Source organism: Lactuca serriola, chromosome 8 (genome assembly GCF_051521515.1).
Source record: "Lactuca serriola cultivar US96UC23 chromosome 8, Lser_US96UC23_V15, whole genome shotgun sequence".
Classification (NCBI taxonomy): domain Eukaryota; kingdom Viridiplantae; phylum Streptophyta; class Magnoliopsida; order Asterales; family Asteraceae; genus Lactuca; species Lactuca serriola.
This window is the reverse complement of record NC_136415.1, coordinates 125225284-125246585: the sequence shown is the minus strand read 5'-3', so window position 1 is coordinate 125246585 and position 21302 is coordinate 125225284. Positions and strand designations below refer to the sequence as shown.

Genomic DNA, 21302 nt, shown 5'->3' with positions numbered 1-21302 from the left:
TATTCATTGATTCTCAATACATGATGTGATAAGATTGCATTTGAATGTTTTGCAGGATTAGTGAAAAGAGAGGAAGCTTGATGGAAAAGCAAGATGAGTCTAATCACGAATAAATGGATCTCGATCGCATGGATTTGAAGATTAGATTTTGAGCTTAGAAAGTTGTGATAGAATTGTTAGGAATATTTGACTACATAGTTTTCAGTTGATTTTGCATTGTAAGGAAAAATGTTTTCCGCTGCTTTTATGAATAAAATAAATTTTGGTTTGACTCATTTATTTATTTATTTCCTTGCAATGAAATCGTTGTGAAAAAATGATGTTCATATATTTCTACAACAAGTGGATGTGATTATTAATTATGTTGTTTGTGGAAATGTCAAGAAATTACCAAATAGGGAGAGTTTCTCATCACCCAAGGTTCAATTGGACAGAAACTTGGAATCATGCAACTTGGTTGCACGATGAATGAGAAATTTCATATTTGTAAATTAGACTAATTCATTGACCAAGTGTCAAGTGAAGGACTAAGAGATCGAGTACACAAAGTTGTGTGTTGATTAAGTCCACCACAAGAGTAACAAAGATATTCGTCATGATTTACTAAAAGTTTAGTAAATGTGATTATACTTACAAGATTAAGTGTAATTCTGAATTGATTGAAAAATTTTAAATCAATAGCAGAACGAATAAGAAGAATCAAGTAGGCAGAAAGATAAAAGTTTCTCTATTCTAAGAATAAGGGAGAGTACCTTTTATGCTTTATGATATGTCTTAATGATTAAGAACCATAAATCAATTAATCCTCTAAGTAAATCTTAGTACAATTGTATGTCTAAGAAGAGGAATTAAGAATTGAAGAAATGGTTAAATCAAGAAGTTAATCATACTTCGTTCCAAAACAAGTCTTAGAGTTAAGATTGTGACATTGAGTGACAAGTCTTAAGAAGGTTATAACATTCATCAAATGTAGAATTTGGAAAAAGGTTTTCTTATCCTTGCACACTTGAAATTGGTAAGTTGTAATGTCTTGGATTAGAAAAAGACCGTCTAAGACCAATTTTATGAAGTGTTTTGTCTTGATAAAAGCTACACTAACTCTTGAATATTTGGTTGTCAAGAAATGTTTATTGACAAGAGAATCTTATATGTCAAGGAGTCAGTGGGAGTCTTCATGGTCTTGAAAAGTTTAAGAACTAATCAAGAATAAACCTTACCGATCATCACTAGCACACGAGTTGAGGTTTCCAACCTATCGTGTTGACATTATATTGTTTCTGTGCCATTCCAATTGAGTTAGTTATGCATGTGAATCCTATGAGTTCTCATTCGAATGCATAAAAGGCAAGGACCTTGATCAATGAAAGGTGCATTGATAGGAAATGGTGAGCTACTTAACTACTTGGAAGACATGGTGGGCAGTTGTGTTACCATAAGGCAAGAAATCAAGATTAAGAGTTCGGTCCATATGAGTTTGAATTTGTCATAAACTTTGGTTTTAACAAATTCACGTGGATAGGAACACATACACCATTAAAATCTAAGTGTCATAAGATTCCCTCCTTCATGAAAATGACTGTGAGGAAATGCTTTCAATAAGAGAGATTTTAAGAAGATAGTGATTGTGAAAATTGGAATCTCGAATTCGATTATAGTTACGGTATCCCTTTCCATGATTCGAATTGTGAGATTTGGCAATTACTCTGAATTGTTTAGACACACATATGATCTATCTAAGACAAAGGTGTATAAGTTCAAGAAGTCTTGATAAAAGATTATCAAAGCATTAGGTATTAGAAACATGAACTTAAGAAATTCAATAAGTATTGTTTTTCTAGAAGTTAAGCTAGTTTCTGAATACATGTCAAAGCTAGTGGGAGCATAAGTGTTATGTTTATAATAATCATCGTGATAGTGGGAGCATAAATGTTATGATTATATGATTATTAAGGCACGTATTGCAAGTTAGCAATATTAATTATAGAAAAACAAGAGTCATACTTTGCAAAGTTGTAAGAGTTGAATAGTTGTTTTGCTATAATTAAAGGAGAGAATATTATGCTTCATTTCAAATCTAAAGGCTTAGGTTGTGGAATGTTAATAAATTATTCAATGATACATAGTGCATTCTTAAATTTCGATTATGATTACGGCATTCCTCTTCATAGTTCGAATTGTGAGAACGTAGCACATAAAATATTATGGCAGAAGATTGATAAAGTATCAAATCTTCATGTAAGACATTATGCATCGTGTCCCATATGCTTCAGGTATAGGATTGATTGAAAATGCTATAATATTTGACCATTCTAAAATTTTCCAAATGTCTAGCGCATTTAGAGGGAAAAAGGACAAGAATCGGTTTTGACTAAGATAATTAAACAACTATCAAAGGACAATCCAAAGTTCGCCGAGGATTGGTCGCTTGTGAGTAGTTGGAAGTATGATATTGGATGGACCATATCGACATTATTATAAATAGATAAGATTCTATTAAGAATGAGTTGTCATATGGTGAGTATGGAAATGTTTCCATATTGGGAGTTGGATATTGAGAATCAATGTCTAGATTAGAAATTTTATGCAAAAAGATGTTCAAAGGAATGTACTTTGAGTGAGAGACATCATATCTATGGAATTGTCTTGTAACAATCTCCGATAGAGGACTTTATAATTTCATTGGCAATAGTCATTGTGACTTTAGTGCAGTGACATTATGAAAGGATCATTGCATAAAATATTAGAATCTAACATATTTCATAAGTGGCAAGAATTTGATATTCTTTCACTTGTGAAAAGGATTAGGAGTTGTGAAATGAGTATGATTGGAAATGTGTTCATTTGATCTATTTCACAAAGTAAGAACCATAGGTAAACATTGTGTGCATGCTGAGAGCATGGGACAAGTGTTGTAATAATTCAAGTAAGAAGTTGATTACCCGAAACAACAAATAATGAGTAATCGATATGGTGATAAATAAAAGGTGTTTTATTTATACTCAAAGGTTTGAGGCCATATGGGATTAGTATTATTCTTGTGTTTCACTTTGCATGTTTTGACTTCTTGAATAATTTAATTGGTTCAGAACAGTCAAATTATTCAAATGGGCCACAGTCGTTCATATATTGGAAGTACGTATGAATGAAGAATGTCGTGAATTGGTGTGTGGATTGTCTAAAGTGTATTAGATAAAAGAAAATGTTTACTGCAACGTTCATGAGTGCTTATGAATATGATTTGAGCATTGGATTAAACCCACGCTCACTTGGATCACTTCATGGATTGTTATCACGAGTGATTAGTGAGACGATAACATCTTATATTCTTGAAACCGAGATGTGTGAGTTGTATCTTACGAGTCGGTTGCATATTGATAATATGTAAACGCACCAGTAACTTGGTGTTATAAAACATATTGTTGTGTGTGATTCGGTGAGTAAGTGCAAGCGAGCATTGAGTCAAAGTTTATCCATTCCTTTTATTCAAAGTAGGATAAAAGTGATTTCTGTGGGCCCCTCGATGATTTAGTGATGACACCTAAGCGCTTGGCCAAGCCGTGACTAAATTGATGTGTTCAATTGTAGTCTGTTGTCAATCGTCATAAATCTGAATTCGGGAAACAGCACATAGACAGAGAGAATGATTTAGATCCATGTGTCAGTCTATACGATATCAAGAATGGAGGAATATATGATCCCTTACCTAAAGGACACGTGTATCTGATAGGATCAGAGTTGACAGCGGCTTTAGAAAGCTACGATTGCAGATCGGGATCTGAAGTCATACGCATAATAGTTATTAGACTTATCCAAGTGGGAGATTGTTGGATTAGTGTCTAAGTCCATAACTATTTTGGTATGTACTTGACCCGATGGTGCATGGTCCTTTTGGGTTGCCTTCACCAAAGTAACTTGATAGGATGAATTATGGAGAGAAAGGATTAAATATGATTTATTAATATATTATGAGAATAATATATTAAAGGAGAAATCATATTGTTTAATTAATATTAGTCAAGAATTAATTGGTAATTAAGTTTGTGACTAAAAGACATTAATTGAACTGTCAATTGTATGATAGTTGAATATTGAGCTAATGGACTCCATATTAAAGGGGTGGACGAATTCTATGGGGAAACCCATTAGAAATCGTCCTAGGCCTTTAAGGAAAGGAGTCCATGGGTTGCTTAGGGCTTAAGCATCCAAATTAGGGTTTCCTTGTTAGATAACCCTAATAGCCTCACTGTTTAAAGAACCCTTGTGCCCCAAAACGTGGTGAACTTGTTGGTTAGGGTTTCCACACATTTTGGGCAGCCTCCTTCTCTTCTCTTCTTCATCCTCTTGCTCTTGGTGTTTGTGAGCCATTAGATGAGTGACATTTGTGACTCTAAGCTTTCTAAAGTCATTACAAGGAGGATTTGAGATTGTTATTGCTATATAACAATCAAGGTATGATCTAAACCCTAATTTATATGTTATATTGATTATCATATGCTAGATCTAGGGTTTATAGTCTTGGATAACTTGCATGTACAATAGAGAAACCTAGATCCAAACATTAGGGTTTGTATGAGCACATAGGATGTTCTTATAGCTAAAACCCATCAAAAAATTAGGGTCTTGTCCGGACATACGTACGCCCGACGTACATGGGTGTATGCCCAACGTACTAGGGTGTGCCCTAATACGCGCGACGTTCTCAAATGTACGCCCAACGTACTACTCAACTTCCTAAAAATTATCAATATGCCCCTAGGGCTAGGTCCAAACCAATATCAAGGGCCAAAATTGACTTATTAAAATACCAAGGAAGAATTTGAAGAATACCTAAAATCCGGAATGTTACAAAGAATGTGGAAATATATTTACATTTTGTTCGGGAATGTGTTGCTATCGGACATATCGTGTTTTGCATGTGCCTTTAGCTCACCAGTTTGCATATATATATATATATATATATATATATATATATATATTGTTGGATTAGGTGTCTAATCCCATAACTATTTTGGTATGTACTTGACCCGATTGTGAGCATGGTCCTTTTGGGTTGCCTTCACCAAAGCAACTGATATGATGGACTAAGGAGAAAGAGGATTAATTATGATTTATTAATATATTATATGAATAATATATTAAAAGAGAAATCATATTGTTTAATTAATATTAGTCAAGAATTAATAAGAATTAATTTTGTGGCTAAAAGAGATTAATTAAATAAAGGAGACTGATTGTGTAATTATAAGATAGTTGCATAAATGGGCTAATGGACTCCATAGAAGTTGGAGTGGATGAATCTATGGGGAAACCCATAAGAATTCGCCCAAGGCCTCTAAGGAGGGAGTCCATGGGCTGCTTAGGGCCTAATCAGTCAAATTAGGGTTTTCTAGTTGAAAACCCTAATAGCCTACCTATATAAGGAACACCTAATGCCCAAAAAACGTGGTGAAGTAATCCCTAAGGGTTCTTGGACGTTTTTGGTTCTCCTCCTCCTTCTCCTAGGTTATCTTTTTGCTCATGGTGCTTGTGACTCCATTAGAGGTGCAACATTTGAGGCACTAAGCTTTTAAAGGTCAAGATCAAAAGTAATTGAGATTGTTATTGCTACATAACAATCAAGGTAAGATATAAACCTTAATTCATATGTTAATTCGATTATTGTATGCTAGATCTAGGGTTTATGAGCTTTGAATGATTATTGCATGTTCATTAGACAAACTAGATCCAAAGCTTTAGGGTTTGCATGTGCACCATAGGATTGATGTAGTACTCATAACCCATCACACACACATACACAGACACACACACACACACATATATATATATATATACACACACACACACACACTAAGGGTCTTCCTACACAATTATTTTTGGATTTTAGAGACAATTTGAACATTTGTAAACCCCATGCTCAAACTGAGGGGGTGTGTTAGTTTATAGTGTTTTTATTATCTTTGTATAGTGTAGGGCCCCTAATGTAACATTTATACATATAAATATACTGCAATACATACGCCTCTGATTAATGAGGCTTTCCCATATTCAACATTAATATATATTTGGTAATGAACTTTTAATATATGTTTGTGTGTACAATATCAAATATGTGTAAACAACATCAAAAAACAAGAATATTGCACGGAGTAACAAACTAATTATAGTAAAATTAGTTACTTGAAACATAATTCCAATTATACTAACAACTTATACTAATTTCCAAAGTAGGCAACTAAATAAGAAGTTGAGGTATGATACAAAAAGTGGATACATATGAAACATAAACCCAAAATGCTTTTTAATCTTAAAAGTGTTTTTGGTAATGTTGATTGGCTTATGAATTTTTGAAAAAGAAGTTTTTAAAAAGTGTTTGAGTTAGTTTTTGTGGAGTGAAAAACTTAAAAGTCAATAAATTGGTTTTAAAAAGTGTTTGACTTATATTTTTAAAGGTAAAAAGTGGTAGGAAAAACTAAAAAGCTATGAGGGTGTTTGGATAAATTAGCTTATAGCTTATTAGCTTATAGCGATGTGAGAAAATAGCTTTTGCAAAAATGTTTGGATTAGAAATAAGCTATAAGCTTTAAGCAAGGGGGAAGCTTTTCAAAAGTAGCTTATTTAGCTTTTCCCCTCCACAATAAACTGATTTTTAATGTTTCCTATCAAAACACTTAAACTTAGCTTATAACGGTGGGGATAAACAATAAGCTATAAGCCCTTTTTTCCCTATCCAAACACCTTCTAAAAAGCCATCAAAAGCTAGGATTTCGTAGTTTTTTTGAAACTCCTTTATTTTGTCTATCCAAAAAGTTGTTTGAAAAACACTTTTGAACAACCCAAACACTTTTTAGCTTATTAGCTTTTTAAAAAGCCAATAAGCTAATAAGCTAATTTAAGAAACACTTCAAAACACCCACTTATACTAATTTCCAAAATAGGCAACTACATAACAAGTTGAGGTATGCTACAAAAGTGGGTGTCTCCATAAGACAAGAGCCAAAAAAAGGCTATGTTACTATATTAACCTCATTGTCATCCCATGTTATTTACTAGTGGCAGAATACCAAAAGTTTATAAAGATTACCGTAATAACTAATCTTCACTAATCTAAATCAATTGTATTTGTTGCAGTTGAACCAACTCCAGTTTTGCCATGAATAAATTTTTAGTTTTAACTTTATTTGCCCTTTTGATGGTTTCTTTATCTTCTTCATGGAAAACCAATGCAAATTATTCCCTTCTTCATCACCTTAATTTCTTTCATCAACAAGTACATTCCCTTCATCATGACATTCAACATAATCCCCATCAACATCACCTTGTCCTTCATCGTTATCTTCCATATTGGATTGCTCTACATCTTCATTTATATCATGTTTATATACAAAAAAAATGCAAGGTAAATGGTATTTTTAAATAAGAGTTTGCAAAAATATAAATAATCAAGTAATACTAGTTCCACTTATGGCATTTCTTCAGGTATAATATGTATAATTCTACAACTATCTATCTCCTCTATTATGTATCCTGCCTCTAGCAACAACATAATATTATCTTGACCTATATTAACTACTTATGGGACATCATCATCTTTAATTTTTTCCCTCATCATACACTGGCACGGGTGGATGAATATCATCACCTTTTCAATTTTAGTTTCATTAACACTCTTAGTCACTACCCTTGTAACGAATTCTTTAACGTTTTAACTAACAAATTCATTATCATTTTGACTAACAATCTTTTAACTTCTTGACTAACAAACTCTTTAACATTGCAAGAAACAAACTCATTATTAATTTTACTAACAACCTCTTTTTGTAAGTCAACAATTTCCAACAAAGCCTAATAATGATCATTAAAAGTGACATAAGGTTTTAAAAAGACAACATCATCAAATTTTTCTTTAGGAACAAAGACATGGAACATTTATGTCAAATTCTAGGTTTTTGCTACAAGATCCATATATTTTTTAAATAAAAAAAATACAAATTTGATTTCTTTCTTTAATGAAATGGGTTTCACAAACAAAGGAAATAACAAAAGTACAAGTTAATGAACTTCATATTTGCATCAAGTTCTCTGATTGTCTAGGTATTAGGTTTAAACATTTTTTTTCTAAAATATACTTCTTTTGAGCTGTTGTATGACTTAGGTTGACACTTTGGATTCGAATGCATATCAGAAAAGGGTTTTCTTGAGAGAAGGGGTGGTATTGTAGGTTAGGAAGACATAATTACTAAGACCTTTGGTGGTAAGACATTGGCTCATATGAGGATAAATGGTAAGACGGATTTGCCCTTGTGTGTAGGGCATTTGATGCTTTCTAACATAGCCTGTAGGATGGTAATTGGAGGTAGGGACCAAATGTGTTTGATTTTAAAACCATTAGGATGTTTTGCATCATTTTCCAAAACTTGGACTATACCTATAAATTAGGTTAAATTATATGGACTATTTCTGTAATTTACTCTTAAGAACTTGATTTTTTTTGTTGAGAGATAACATGAAATCGTTGAACAATATTTTTTTGTGGTCATTATTATACTTATGATATCTCGGTTATTATAAAACTAGTTGTAAGACCCGTATATTATACGGATTGATTAAAAAAAATGTTAAATATGAACAATTAAATTGGAAATTTATTTGAATTTAAAAATTATGAGAAAAAACATGCAAAAAATAAATTAATTAAAATTTTGTATTTAGTTATCAAACTCTTGTATTAAAATGATTAACTATAACAAAATGTTAAACACAAATGTTTAAACTGTAAATTTATTTGAAATTGAAATTGAAATTTAAAGTTTAAAATTTAAAATTAATAGTTATGGTAGGTTTAATTTATGGAAACTAAATTAATGATTAATTAAAAATGAAAAATGAAATAAATGACAAGTGGAAAATAAATATATCTCAAAATTATGACAAAATCACATGTGGTCAATTAAATGAGAGAATGACATGTGGCAAAATCATTCTTATTTATTAGGGTAGATTGTTTTGCTAAAAGATCTTATGAATAAGAGTAAATTACACGAATGGTCCCTATGGTTTAAGGTAATTTGTACGTTTAGTCCTTAACTTATTTTTTTAACTCGGAAGGTCTATACTATTTGTTTTTGTTACATGCTTGGTCTCTCTTTTACCTAAAAAAACTATTTTGCCATTGATTTTTTAAAATTTTTAAATAAACACACCCCAACCCCAACCCCCCTCAACTTACCTTATCTATCCCATAACTTTTTCCTATTTAAATAATAGTCTTTTGAAGTAAGCGATTGACCAATTGCGTAACAAAAACAAACAGTAGGGACCAAACGCATAACAAAAACAAACAGTAGAGACTTTCCGAGTTAAAAAAATAAGTTAGGGACCAAACGCGCAAATTACCTCAAACCATAGGGACCACTAGTGTAATTTACTCTATGAATAATGTCCAAATTATTATACAAAAATTAAAAAGATACTATGCTGCCCAAACATCAAGCCGAATTTAGTTGTAGTCAGTTTAGTCGGTTTAGCGGACACAAAGAGTTTAACGTATTGGGAAATTATCTCAAACTGACAGAACAAATGGAAGAATACCCTCACAAAAAATTATATTTAGTAAAATGCAATTGCTATCACATTGCTAAAATCCAAATAACATAATCAATTTTAAAAATGAATAATTCAAAGTTATAATCTAATATTATCTTTAGAAATATTTGGTTGTTATTATTATTATTATTATTATTATTATTATTATTTTGGAATACAAAGTTATTAATATGTATTTTAATCATTTTCTTGTGATACATTACGAATTATTATTGTTATTATTATATTAACCATAAGTATATCAAACTCACGAAAATAATAAAAATTAGTAAACTTATTACATTAAATTTATATACTATTACATAAATAAACAAAATGAAGAAAATGCTTACATAAAATAAACATCCCTTTACAAAAGGAATCTTTAACATCCGAAGAAATAAAAGTCTAGAACAGTCACAAAAGACCAAGTCAAAATGAAGCCTCTTCATACAAAGTCCACATGCAACAACATTCGCTGACATTAATTCAATCTAGAATCCCAAAATAAATTCCACCGTCTATTTGAGCACAACGTTTATGACTACAACTTCCCTATCATTAAATCGGCTTCATAGTTCATACTACACTACAAATCGTCATCTGATTTCAGTTTTAGACCAAACCCACTTGAAATCTTTGCTGGTCTTGATTGAGTAACAGTCCAACCCTCTTTCCCAGTACACTTGTCTTTTCGATTCATGTTGTTCTTCATGTTTTTAAGGTGGGTTCGTCTCAAATTCATCTGGGTTGTGAAGATTGGAAGCGAATAGTTGTGGAATGGCTACTGTATCATCTTTGACCAAGGGTGTGAGAAGAACAGGGGCAAGAAATAAGTCCCAATTGGAGTGGCCTTCACCTGATTCAAACACAAATTTCAGTTCCAGAAAAGGGAGTAATCAGGTTTGTTTTCATCAATTCAGAATCCTTATGATCATGTATCTAGAATCGGAGCAAAATGAGTTTAAAATACCAAACAGGAATAACTCATCAATAGTTTCCAATATGGTGTTGGCGTATTTGGCAGGGAGATAGTGATTCTGACATCACTTTATTCACTTCATCCATGCATGGTTCGACGTCCACCGGTGCAACATCTTCGATTGATCGATATAGCAGTGGAATGGAAGGAAAAACTCAACGAAAGAAAACACTGGATAAGTCTAGTTCGAAGAAACGTTGGAGTTTTAGGTTTTCCAAGAGGAGCCCACAGCCGCCGTCGTTGAGTTTACCAGATGATTCTTCAGCCACCACACGCCACCCTTCTCCGGTTAAAGTAACAGATGAACCACCTGTGCGGAAACCAAAACCTGTGCTGAAAATCACGAGGTCCGGTAGTCTGAGATCCCTCAAAATCGTAAGGAGCAAGAGCAAATCATCTTCTGAATCGAAGGGTCCGACAGTAGAAGATTTGCGTTCGAACAGAGCTACATTTTCTTCGATTCTAAAGGATTCAATGTTTGTCGAGCAAGTCGAGCCTCAGGTAGGCGTCAAAGAATATGAAGAAATTCTTCCGGTGGCGAAGCTTTGTCCGTACCAACACTGTTCTCTTCATGGCCATCATCATCACCATGAGCCACCGGTCAAACGCTTCTCTTTCCTAAAACGCCGTTCTTCAAAGGACCAAAAGGGCGTAAACCCTAAAACTCCCGCCACCGTAGATAAGCCGTCTGGTAAGAAAACAGAAGTTAAGGTAACCAAAAAGGCTTCTAATGTAGGCAGCAAAGGCAAGAAGATCGAAAAGCCTATTGGAAAGGATGCTGATTTTTCTATTGAGTTCTACGCAAAAACAAGAACAGAGCACGTTCCAGAATCAAGCTCCGGTCTTGATGATGCAGATCTGGCTAATATGATGTTCGGTGTCAATGGCAATAATCAGAAGGAAGTTCAAAATCTTCGGATAGATGATCAAGAGAGCTCGATTGTCAACATAGACAAGAAACAGGGTTCTATTAATCGCAATCAAATGAACATGTGGCGATTGATTCAACGGCGTATGGTGTCTGATTCTGATCTTGTAGCTGAATCTGGGTGTGAACTGGAGCAACAAGTAGACAAAGAACAACGATCATGTAATGCAGCTGATGCTATGAATCAAGAGTATGAAAACAGAAAGATGTTTGTCATCAAGATTGTACGAGAAGCGATTCAGAAGGTCCTTCTTCCAGAAGTCCCTGATCAATCGATTACAAATATTTCAGTAAGAGATCATCAAAAAGAGCCAAATCCAGGAGCAGATGAACTGATGTCTGGTACCCAAAAGGGAAAACCAGATGGGTGGAGTCACATAAAGAAAGTCACACTTCTGAGAAGGTTTATAACCGAATTAGAAAAGGTGAAAAGATTCAATCCCAATCCATTAGTGCCCAAATCAGCAGCCGAAACAGTGTCTTTAAGGCCTCAAACAGTCGGTGATAAGAAAATTTCCGATGATTGGATGCTTGATTATGCTCTTCAGCAGGCTGTTAGCGAACTATCTCCATCTCAAAAAAGAAAGGTTGCTTTGATTGTCAAAGGATTCGAATCAGTGGCTCCAAAACTGGATGATTCAAAAGACTCGAGCTTGACTGATGAAAATGGTGATTATAAAGACTCTGATGAACAGGGTGTCACGGAATTTGATTCTGCAATGAAATCAGAGAAAGAGAAATACATCAACATGTGGCATATGATATACCAACACGTTGTTACTGATATCACTAGCAAAGTTGGATCCGAGCTACTTCATGGTGGTGATGATGATGATGATGATGAGCAAGAAGTTAAAGACCAGAGTATAAACAATGAATTCAGCCCGAGGGTTGCTGATATGCTTATAAGACAATCAGTCAACGAAATCCTTCTTCCAGAAGTTGAAGAAGATGCTTCACTATCATTAGAAAGGAAAGACGTTGACGTTGACGTTGACATTGACATTGATGGAGGTGAATCACAAACGCAGCAAATAATACCGAAGAACTGGAATAAGTTGAGAACGTTGAGGAGATCTATCAAGGACTTGGAGAGTTCCAGGAAACTGAAACTGAAACTGAAACCAGAAACACCAAGACAATCTGCGTTTCATAAAAAAGAAGAAGAAGAAGAAAGGGAACAAGTTGATTTAAGGCGTCAAAAGAGTCATCAAAAAACGAAGGCTGAGCAATGGATGATTGATTATGCTGTTCAACACATAGTCACGAAACTGACTCCTGCTCGTAAGAAAAGAGTGTCGATGCTTGTTGAAGCTTTTGAAGCTGTCATTCCCCTTCCAGAAACTTGAAGCCAAGAGGTATCTGAATCTAACCAGTTTTGAAACAGAGTTTTGCATACATACAGAAACTATATACACGTAGTCATCCTTATACAGTACGTATAGATTTGTCAAATGATTGTGTTTCTCGATTTGTATACATACATATATAGGTTTGTTAATTTTATCACAGTTATGATTTTCCATGGCAGGGCACCTTGTCATTTAGCAATATAGTATACTTAATGGCAAAAAGGACTTTAACGCATAACCAAATAATGTAAAGATTTTTCAAGTAAATAAATGAAAACATAGTCACTTTTCTATAATTTTTGTCAATTTAGCAGATTTTTTTTGTTAAACAACTAATTTAAGGATGTTAATATTTTTGTTTGGTAAAAAAAGACTATAATTTCCAATTCTAGTCGAAGTGCCCCATGATTAGGGAAGCGGAACCTTTATCGGGCTAGAAGAGGCCGTGGCCATCATGGTTTTTTGGCTACTAATACCCTGTGTATCATTTTGGAATAATTATAAAAAATGGATTATATGATAGATATGTATATCCGTCCCTTTAAAATTCAACAAAGACATAAATATATGAATAAAACAACAAGTTTTTAGTCAAAGATGGATACCATTTAGAATTAATATATAGGAAAAACAGAGTTGCACAAAGTAAAACAAAAACAATAAAAAGTCAAAGAGATAAAGAAAGCTTTATCAAGAGTCAAAAAATTAGAGGAAAAGGCTAGACAAGTAAACTTTGGCAATGGAATGTATTTGGAGTGAACAACCTTGATTCAAACTTTTTAAAAAAATTACAAAAGCTAATCCAAATCCGTTTCATAAGCCGCATGGTTTTTAATAATTGAACTCATACTTTTATCCGTCGAATCATCGAATATCCGACCCGTTAACCCAACCCATTTAAAATAATAAGAAATTGATTTCATAGGTAAACATGCACAACAAAATCGATTACAAAAAAATATAAAACTCCAAAAAAAATAATCTATCTTTGCTTATGACTGCTATCCTATTGAACAAAACTCCAAAAATTTATTGTTATGTTTTAGTTTAAAACTCAAAACACATCAGAGGAAACTATAATAACTCAATAGGATAGAAGTATTTTTTTTTAACAGAAAATCGGTTGTATTGTTAAGGACTTGATGTGTGACTCAACGTTACGAGTTACGTGAGTTGAGGTGTGATTTGTGAGTATGAATGTAGGATTATCGAGTATGGTCATAAAGTTGAGGTGTGATTCATTAGGTTCCAAACTTCAAACTGCAAGTTGAAGATTTATACATGGAAAATTGGTTTTGGAAGTTTCGAAAATAGGAACAAAAAATGACTCATGGAGTCCCCGCCTCCTTGTAAACTAATAATAATCTAAAAAAATGGCTAGGGTTTCATTATATATATATATATATATATATATATTACAAAAAAAGGAAAAGACAACTATAAACAGGGAAAACAATCTAAGCCGACTTACACATATCAACAATATACAAAGTTGACAGACATGTGGTAGAGAAATAGTTTAAAGTTGAAATGATGACGAGTGAAATGACAATCAATCTCAATATGTTTCATCCGGTCATGAAAAATATAACTCTTTACAATTTGTATTAAGATGAGAAATATCAACACCTATATCCGCAAGAAGCCAACACAACCAAACAATCTCATAAGTGATGACTGTCATGGCTCCATATCCAGCTTATGTAGAAGATCGAGTAACAACATCTTGTTTTTTTTTACTCTTATATGCAATCAACGAATCTCCAAGAAAGATACACAAACCAATGGTTGATTTGTGATCATGAGCATCACTATCTCGATCGGCATCACTATAGGCACACGACTCAAGAGAAGAAGTTGAAGGAAACACAAAATTTTGGAACCAAGTACTATAAAGATATATCAAAATATGAAGAACAGCTCCCCGATAAACAGTAGAAAGAGCAATGAAAATGGCTAACCACATGAACTACATGCGCTGTGTCCGGACGAGTAACAAGAAGGTAAACCAAACTTCCCACAATGGTACGATATAGGGTCGGATCTGATAGATGAACACCATCAGTTGGAGAGTATTGAGTTGTAGTTTGAAGAGGTGTATCAATTATCTTATTGGGAGTTGTTCATGTTCAACGAGATCAGAAATTTAATAGCAATTCATCTTTTTTTTCCTGATCATATGATCTATATGTTTGCTATTCGTAAAGGAGAAGGTCCAATGGTACTAATCTGATGCAAAATAACCAAAATACCCTTATTTTTAGCCTTCTTTCAATTTTTTGTTAAAATAATATTAGATTTCGTCTCAAACGCACCACACCCTTACTTATTCGCCTTCATCCAACAAACAAGTAGCCAACAAATCACATACTTGCAAAATGGGGGCTGCCACTGCCATCGGAAAAACTACGACAAGAACAAGTGCGAGGGATGTATATGTGTATTTGCTGAGGTGTGTATATGTATTTTTTTCAGAGGTGCGCATGGGTTTTCTAGGAGGGGTATGTGTTTGTATTATTTTCGGAGGCATGTGTATGTATTTTTCGGAGGTGTGTATGTATTGCAAACTAGAATCAAATTACTGTTTCCTTCATGTTTTCAGTAGGGATGAGAGTGGGTCCAAACCCGGATTGGTAGACCCAGAACCAGAAAACCTGGGAATCGGTTAACGAGATTTTGTAGGACCGAAAACCAGATCGGTATATAAGAAACGGTTCTGGTTCGGTTATGTGTAAGGTATTGGGTAAAGTAGGTCTTGAACCGGAAAACCCGGAAACATCAAAGTGGGTCGGATGGAACCGGATAAAGTAGGTCTAGAACTAGAAAACCCAGGAAAACCAGAATTTTTTTGGTAATTACTTAATGGTTGAACTTTGAGAATTTTCAACTTTGATATCCCAACTTTGGGGGACTGTAAGTCATTGAATATTAAACCTAAAATGACAAACTTATAGTCTAAAATTATATACAAACTCTAAACTATACTTTGCAAAAAACTTCACGATAATTCGACTTCAAATGAACTAGATATGCATGTTTTAAAATTTCACAAAATATAATAATAAACCTGAAAAACAGAAAATTTACAGATTTGATATCCCGACTGTGGGAGACTATAAATCAATGAATATAAAACCAAAAATGACAAAATTAAAGTCTAAGATCATGTTTTATCTATACTACACTTTGGAAAAAACCGCATGCTACTCTGAGTTTAAACAAATTAGATATGTATGTTTTAAACTATCACAAAATACAAAAAAAAAAGCTGAAAAACATAAATTTTTTAGCTTTGATATCCCGACTTTAAGAAACTGTTAGTCAATGAATATAAACCCAAAGATGACAAATTTATAGTCTAAAATCATGTACAAACTATAAACTACACTCTGAAAAAAACTTCATGCGAATTTTACTTCAAACGAATGAGATATGTATGTCTTAAACTTTTCATAGAAACCAGTTTCGGCCCCTAAAACCGGTTTTGGTTCCTAACACGGGTCCGATTCTTAAACCCGGTTTACCCGGACCCAAAACCCGGATTACCCGCAACCCAGGTAAAGTCATTCTTTAAAACCGGGACCCATACCAATTTGACATGTTCTAGTTCTAACAGTTCTGGTTTCGATCCGATTTTCCGATTCTAAATCTCATCCCTAGTTTACAGATGGGTGTGAGTATCTTTATACTTGTAAGTTTTTAACAAATATAGAAAGACAGAATGATAGAAATGCTTGAAAATTTTCCTTCGTTTTTCTGGAAAAAAATATCGAACAATCCTCACACTACATATCATGGGATTCTGCTAACTTGAGATGATCTCTATGTGAACTCTTGTTTTAGGGTTTGATGTAACATTTGAGACAAACATTCAAGATGCAAGGTGCTTTTAGGCTGAAATTTTTGGTGAGTTTGATGATGAGATAAGAGAAGATTAAGAGGAGACTTATAAGTAGTGGCATAGCTAAGGTTTTGTGTTAGGATAGGCCAAATAATATACAAAATATGAATGAGTGACAAAATTCTTCAAACGATAACAAAATGTAACTATATATACATTACTAACTAAATTGTTTATTTTAAGTTGCATACGATGTTGTCTTATATCATTAAAATAATCTAAATGAAGTCTAATCGACATAGACAATAACGTATTCTCTTCTATTAATTTCAAATTTTGAGTGGAATAAACCATATCACAATCTTAATTTCTTTTATTTAACATATATATATATATATATATATATATATATATATATATATATATATATATATATATATATATATATATATATATATATATATATATATATAACACCTTAATTTTATTGGGTGGGCAAATGTACATTCTTGTCCTATATCGACTAGTCCTGCTTATGAGTATCCATTTAAGAACAAGTGTGGTTTTGTTTGTGTTTTTATGCATTATTACAAAATTGTTCGCATCTATGGTGATTGATGCTTTGCTTTGACTGTGTATTAACAAACACACAGAGGGTGGACCGTTTTTATTTATTTATTGATCATTTAAAGGAAAAGAAAAAAATAAAAAATAATATACTAGTTATTTCATATGCGCTAGAGATCTTCTCGCTAACAAATGACACATAGATACCATATGGTTAAGAAACGAAAAGTTGGACTACCAATGCAATAACAATACAACCATAGGGACCATTTCTGTTATTTGCTCTGTAAAATTTAGTGCACCAAATACCTGCTAAATGGAACTCGATCATTTAAGGAAACTCGATGAAAAGAATAGAACGATATTCTCGATCAACTATTATAGGTGCAAACTTGCAATGCAAGTTATTAGAAACCTTACTTTCCGCTAAAGTGATCAATCAAATGCAAAATATTAGGAAACTCAATCGAAAGGAAAAAAATTGCCAGGGAACCAATAACTACTATTCTTATAGGGATTTTATATCCCAAAGATACATATACTAGCAACTATTACCATAATTAAACTTGAAATGCATTAATTATAAAGAATATTATCATAAATAAATATAAAATTCATTAATAATCTTCATAATTAATGCATATCATATTTAAGTATGGTAATATTTTTTAAAATTAATATTTTATATGTAAGGACATATATTAGAAAATTCCTATTCTTATATTATATTTGCAATCGAAAGTTATCAGAATTTCGGCTCACGATAACGATCAATTGTCAAAAACGAAGCATAGAATGGCTATCATGGCTGACGAGATAATGGAACACATAAGAGCAGAAGCCGCTCATCTGAACATTGATTTGTCCTCCGTTGATTGGAACTCTGTTAAGCTCCCTTCCAATGAAGATTTTGGCATAAAAAGGTACTTACATATATACGTGTTACATGAGGTGTCTCCTGTGTTCTAAATTTGAGTTTCTATGTTATCTTTTCTGTATTTATTACTTCAGTGATGATGATGACGACGACTTCAATGAGGAGGAGTCGCTGGAAGTCCCAGACGAGTGGACCCCTCCTGAAATCAACCCCTACACACCAGAGGTAGCTACTTGAAGAATTACATTACTTCATATATTTTCCCTCAGCCTCTCTGTAATGTTTGCATTTATAATTCTGTATGTTGTTATGTGATGTATTAATTAATGCAGGAGAATCTGCAACAGTGGCTTATTAATGAAAAAGGTAGAGATCAGTTTGTTATTCGTGCTGGATCAGAAACCGAAATCATGTGGAATGATGCGAGACAACTGAAAGCTGATTCTGTTGACAAACGCCCTGTGAGTTGGATTCTATCAAAATCCTTTAAAATTCCATGTTTCTTGTATTTTCACCATTCATAGGGATAGGGGAGGGTGTAGAAGGATTCAATTCCATTCTTCATGAATGTTTGTTACTTACATTGGAGTTTATTCAATTTCTGCAGTTTTGGACTGAAAGTTTTGTTCAGTGGTCTCCATTGGGAACCTACTTAGCCACCGTCCACCAGCAGGGTGCTGCTGTGTGGGGTGGTGCCACCACTTTTAACCGCCTAAGGGGCTATGCTCATCCACAGGTTGCTTATGGTTATACTTTTCTTTTTATGGTTAAATGCAAGAAATAACAACATATGTTCATGTATTTGTTTTATTGTAACATTCTACTTTCATTTCATCCTACTAATTACACATTGTACTTTTGAGAAATCTATCTAATTATTGGAATGTTGTTCAAATACAAAGTGGAAGTAGGATGCTATGATAAACAATAAAATGAAGTAACATTGCTATTTCTTGTATTTATTTCAATGGTTGCTATACTTTATTTAAATCATGCATACGATCTTAAAAGTGTGTTGTTGCCTGTAGGTTAAACTCATTGAGTTCTCTCCAGGTGAGAAATATTTGGTCACATATAGTAGCAGCAGCCATGACGATATGCATGTAAGAAGCATATTATTTTGTCTATTTTTTGTTTTCTATTATTACAATATATTATAACAGTTAACAATAATATTATTTGGTTGGCTTTAATTTGCTCATAATCAGAGGGTAAACATATTCGATGTGAGAACTGAAAAAGTAATGAGAGATTTTGAGGGAAGTGGCAATGATTTTGCAGATGGAGGGGATTTCTGGCCGGTTTTCAGGTAATCTATTAAGGGTTATGATGGAATCTGGAATGGTTCATTCCATTCCATCTTAAAAGGAACATGATTCCTTTCATTTTATTAATCTTTTCATTCCATTCCATCTTAAAAGGAACGTGATGTGGACATGGTTGTAATTTTTGCAGATGGGGTGGTGGCATAGAGGACAAGTACTTTGCTCGAATGGGCAAAAATGTCATTTATGTTTATGAAACAAAGACCTTTCGTCTTCTTAACAAAAACCCCATTAAAGTTGCAAACATTACAGACTTTAATTGGTCCCCAATTGATCCTATTCTTGCAGCTTATGTTCCTGAACTTAGTGGAGGCAATCAACCTGCAAGAGTAATAATGACTAGTTCAGATCTTTACTTTCAGTTCATGGTGATTCTAGTTCATCTTGACAAGATAATAAATATATTATTTGTAGGTGAGTCTTTTCCAAATCCCAAGCAAACAAGTGATGAGACAGAAAATTCTTTACAATGTTAGCGATTGCAAAATGTATTGGCAAAGCAACGGGGAATATCTTGCTGTTAAGGTTGAGCGCTACACAAAAACCAAAAAAAGCACATACACTGGATTTGAGCTTTTCAGAATCAAAGAAGGAGACATACCCATTGATGCTTTTGAGCTTGACAACAAGAATGACAAAGTTATTTCATTTTCATGGGAACCCAAGGGTCAGAGATTCGCTGTTATACATGGTGGTGGTCAATTTTATCCAAGGAGGTTTGATGTTAGTTTTTACACTGTGAAAGGGGGTAAAGTGTCAAAGCTCAAAACCCTTAACCAAAAACAGGCAGATGCTCTGTTTTGGTCGCCTGGTAGGCGTTTTATTGTTTTGGGTGGATTGGGGAAGGGGTTTAATGGACAGTTGGAGTTTTATGATGTGGATGAACTTCAAACCATGGCTACTGCTGAGCATTTTATGGCAACACACATTCAATGGGATCCTAGTGGGAGGTATATATTTCCAAAAATTAAACAACAAAAAATGTTCATTGTTTTTCAATGTTAACCAATATACACGTCTTTTGATGATTATATAAATGGTGATAGGTATGTTGCGACATCGGTTACTTCAGTGCATCATGAGATGGAAAATGGGTTCACCATATGGTCCTTTTATGGGAAACTACTTTATCGCGTTCTAAAGGATCATTTCTTTCAGGTAACTTTGCAAGTTTTACAATATATAATTAGGTCTGGTTTTTTTATTTAACGTTAAAAAAAAAATTGCAGTTTTTGTGGAGACCAAGGTGGCAATTCTTGAGTCCTGAGAAAGAGGAAGAAATCGCAAGGAATCTAAAAGAATACAGCAAAAAATATGACATAGAAGATGATGAAATTTCGGTGTTATTGAGGGAGCAGGATCATGAGAAGAGGAAGGAGTTGAAGGAGGAATGGGAAAGGTTTGTGAAGGAATGGAATAGAATGCATGAACAAGAGAAGATGGAGAGGCAAATGCTAATTAGGGATGCTGCTGAAGCTACTGATGTAGAAGAAGAAGAAGAGGAATATGATGAAGTTGAACAACTATTGGATGTTTCTGAAGAAATCCTGGACGTGTTTCCCTAACTTTTTAAACACTTTTAAACTTTTTGAGATAAAATTACTATAATGCCCTTAAGAAACTTTCTTTTCCTACCATTCTCTTATTTTCCAACATTTTTTGTTATTTTACAAATAGTAACATGCTTTTAAAACAATTTATCAACTTAAAGCTTTTCTCATTGCATAAGCTATTACAAACACTTTTTAAAAAACTCATTTTTACCGCTAAATAAGTTAATAAATACTTTTATCATAAACTACTTATTAGTTTATTGAGTTAAATAAACAATGTTTAACTTAAAAAATA

General features: G+C 33.3%; 2 protein-coding genes across 2 annotated transcripts; both read left to right on the top strand.

Annotated features, from left to right (window-relative positions):
• The first annotated feature begins 10062 nt into the window (after window positions 1-10062).
• Window positions 10063-13140, top strand: LOC145065994 (calmodulin binding protein PICBP-like). Its single transcript, XM_079013132.1, has 2 exons — window positions 10063-10485; window positions 10610-13140. Exons 1-2 carry the CDS (start codon window positions 10363-10365, stop codon window positions 12839-12841), a joined length of 2355 nt encoding a protein of 784 aa, XP_078869258.1. The 5' UTR covers window positions 10063-10362; the 3' UTR covers window positions 12842-13140.
• A 5058-nt stretch (window positions 13141-18198) lies between these two features.
• On the top strand, window positions 18199-21061 carry LOC145067373 (eukaryotic translation initiation factor 3 subunit B-like). The gene is made up of 9 exons (XM_079014526.1): window positions 18199-18354; window positions 18462-18590; window positions 18737-18865; window positions 19158-19232; window positions 19338-19438; window positions 19585-19783; window positions 19869-20404; window positions 20501-20612; window positions 20684-21061. The coding sequence occupies exons 1-9, from the start codon at window positions 18199-18201 to the stop codon at window positions 21017-21019; spliced, it is 1773 nt and encodes a 590-aa protein (XP_078870652.1). The 3' UTR covers window positions 21020-21061.
• The last annotated feature ends 241 nt before the right edge of the window (window positions 21062-21302 follow it).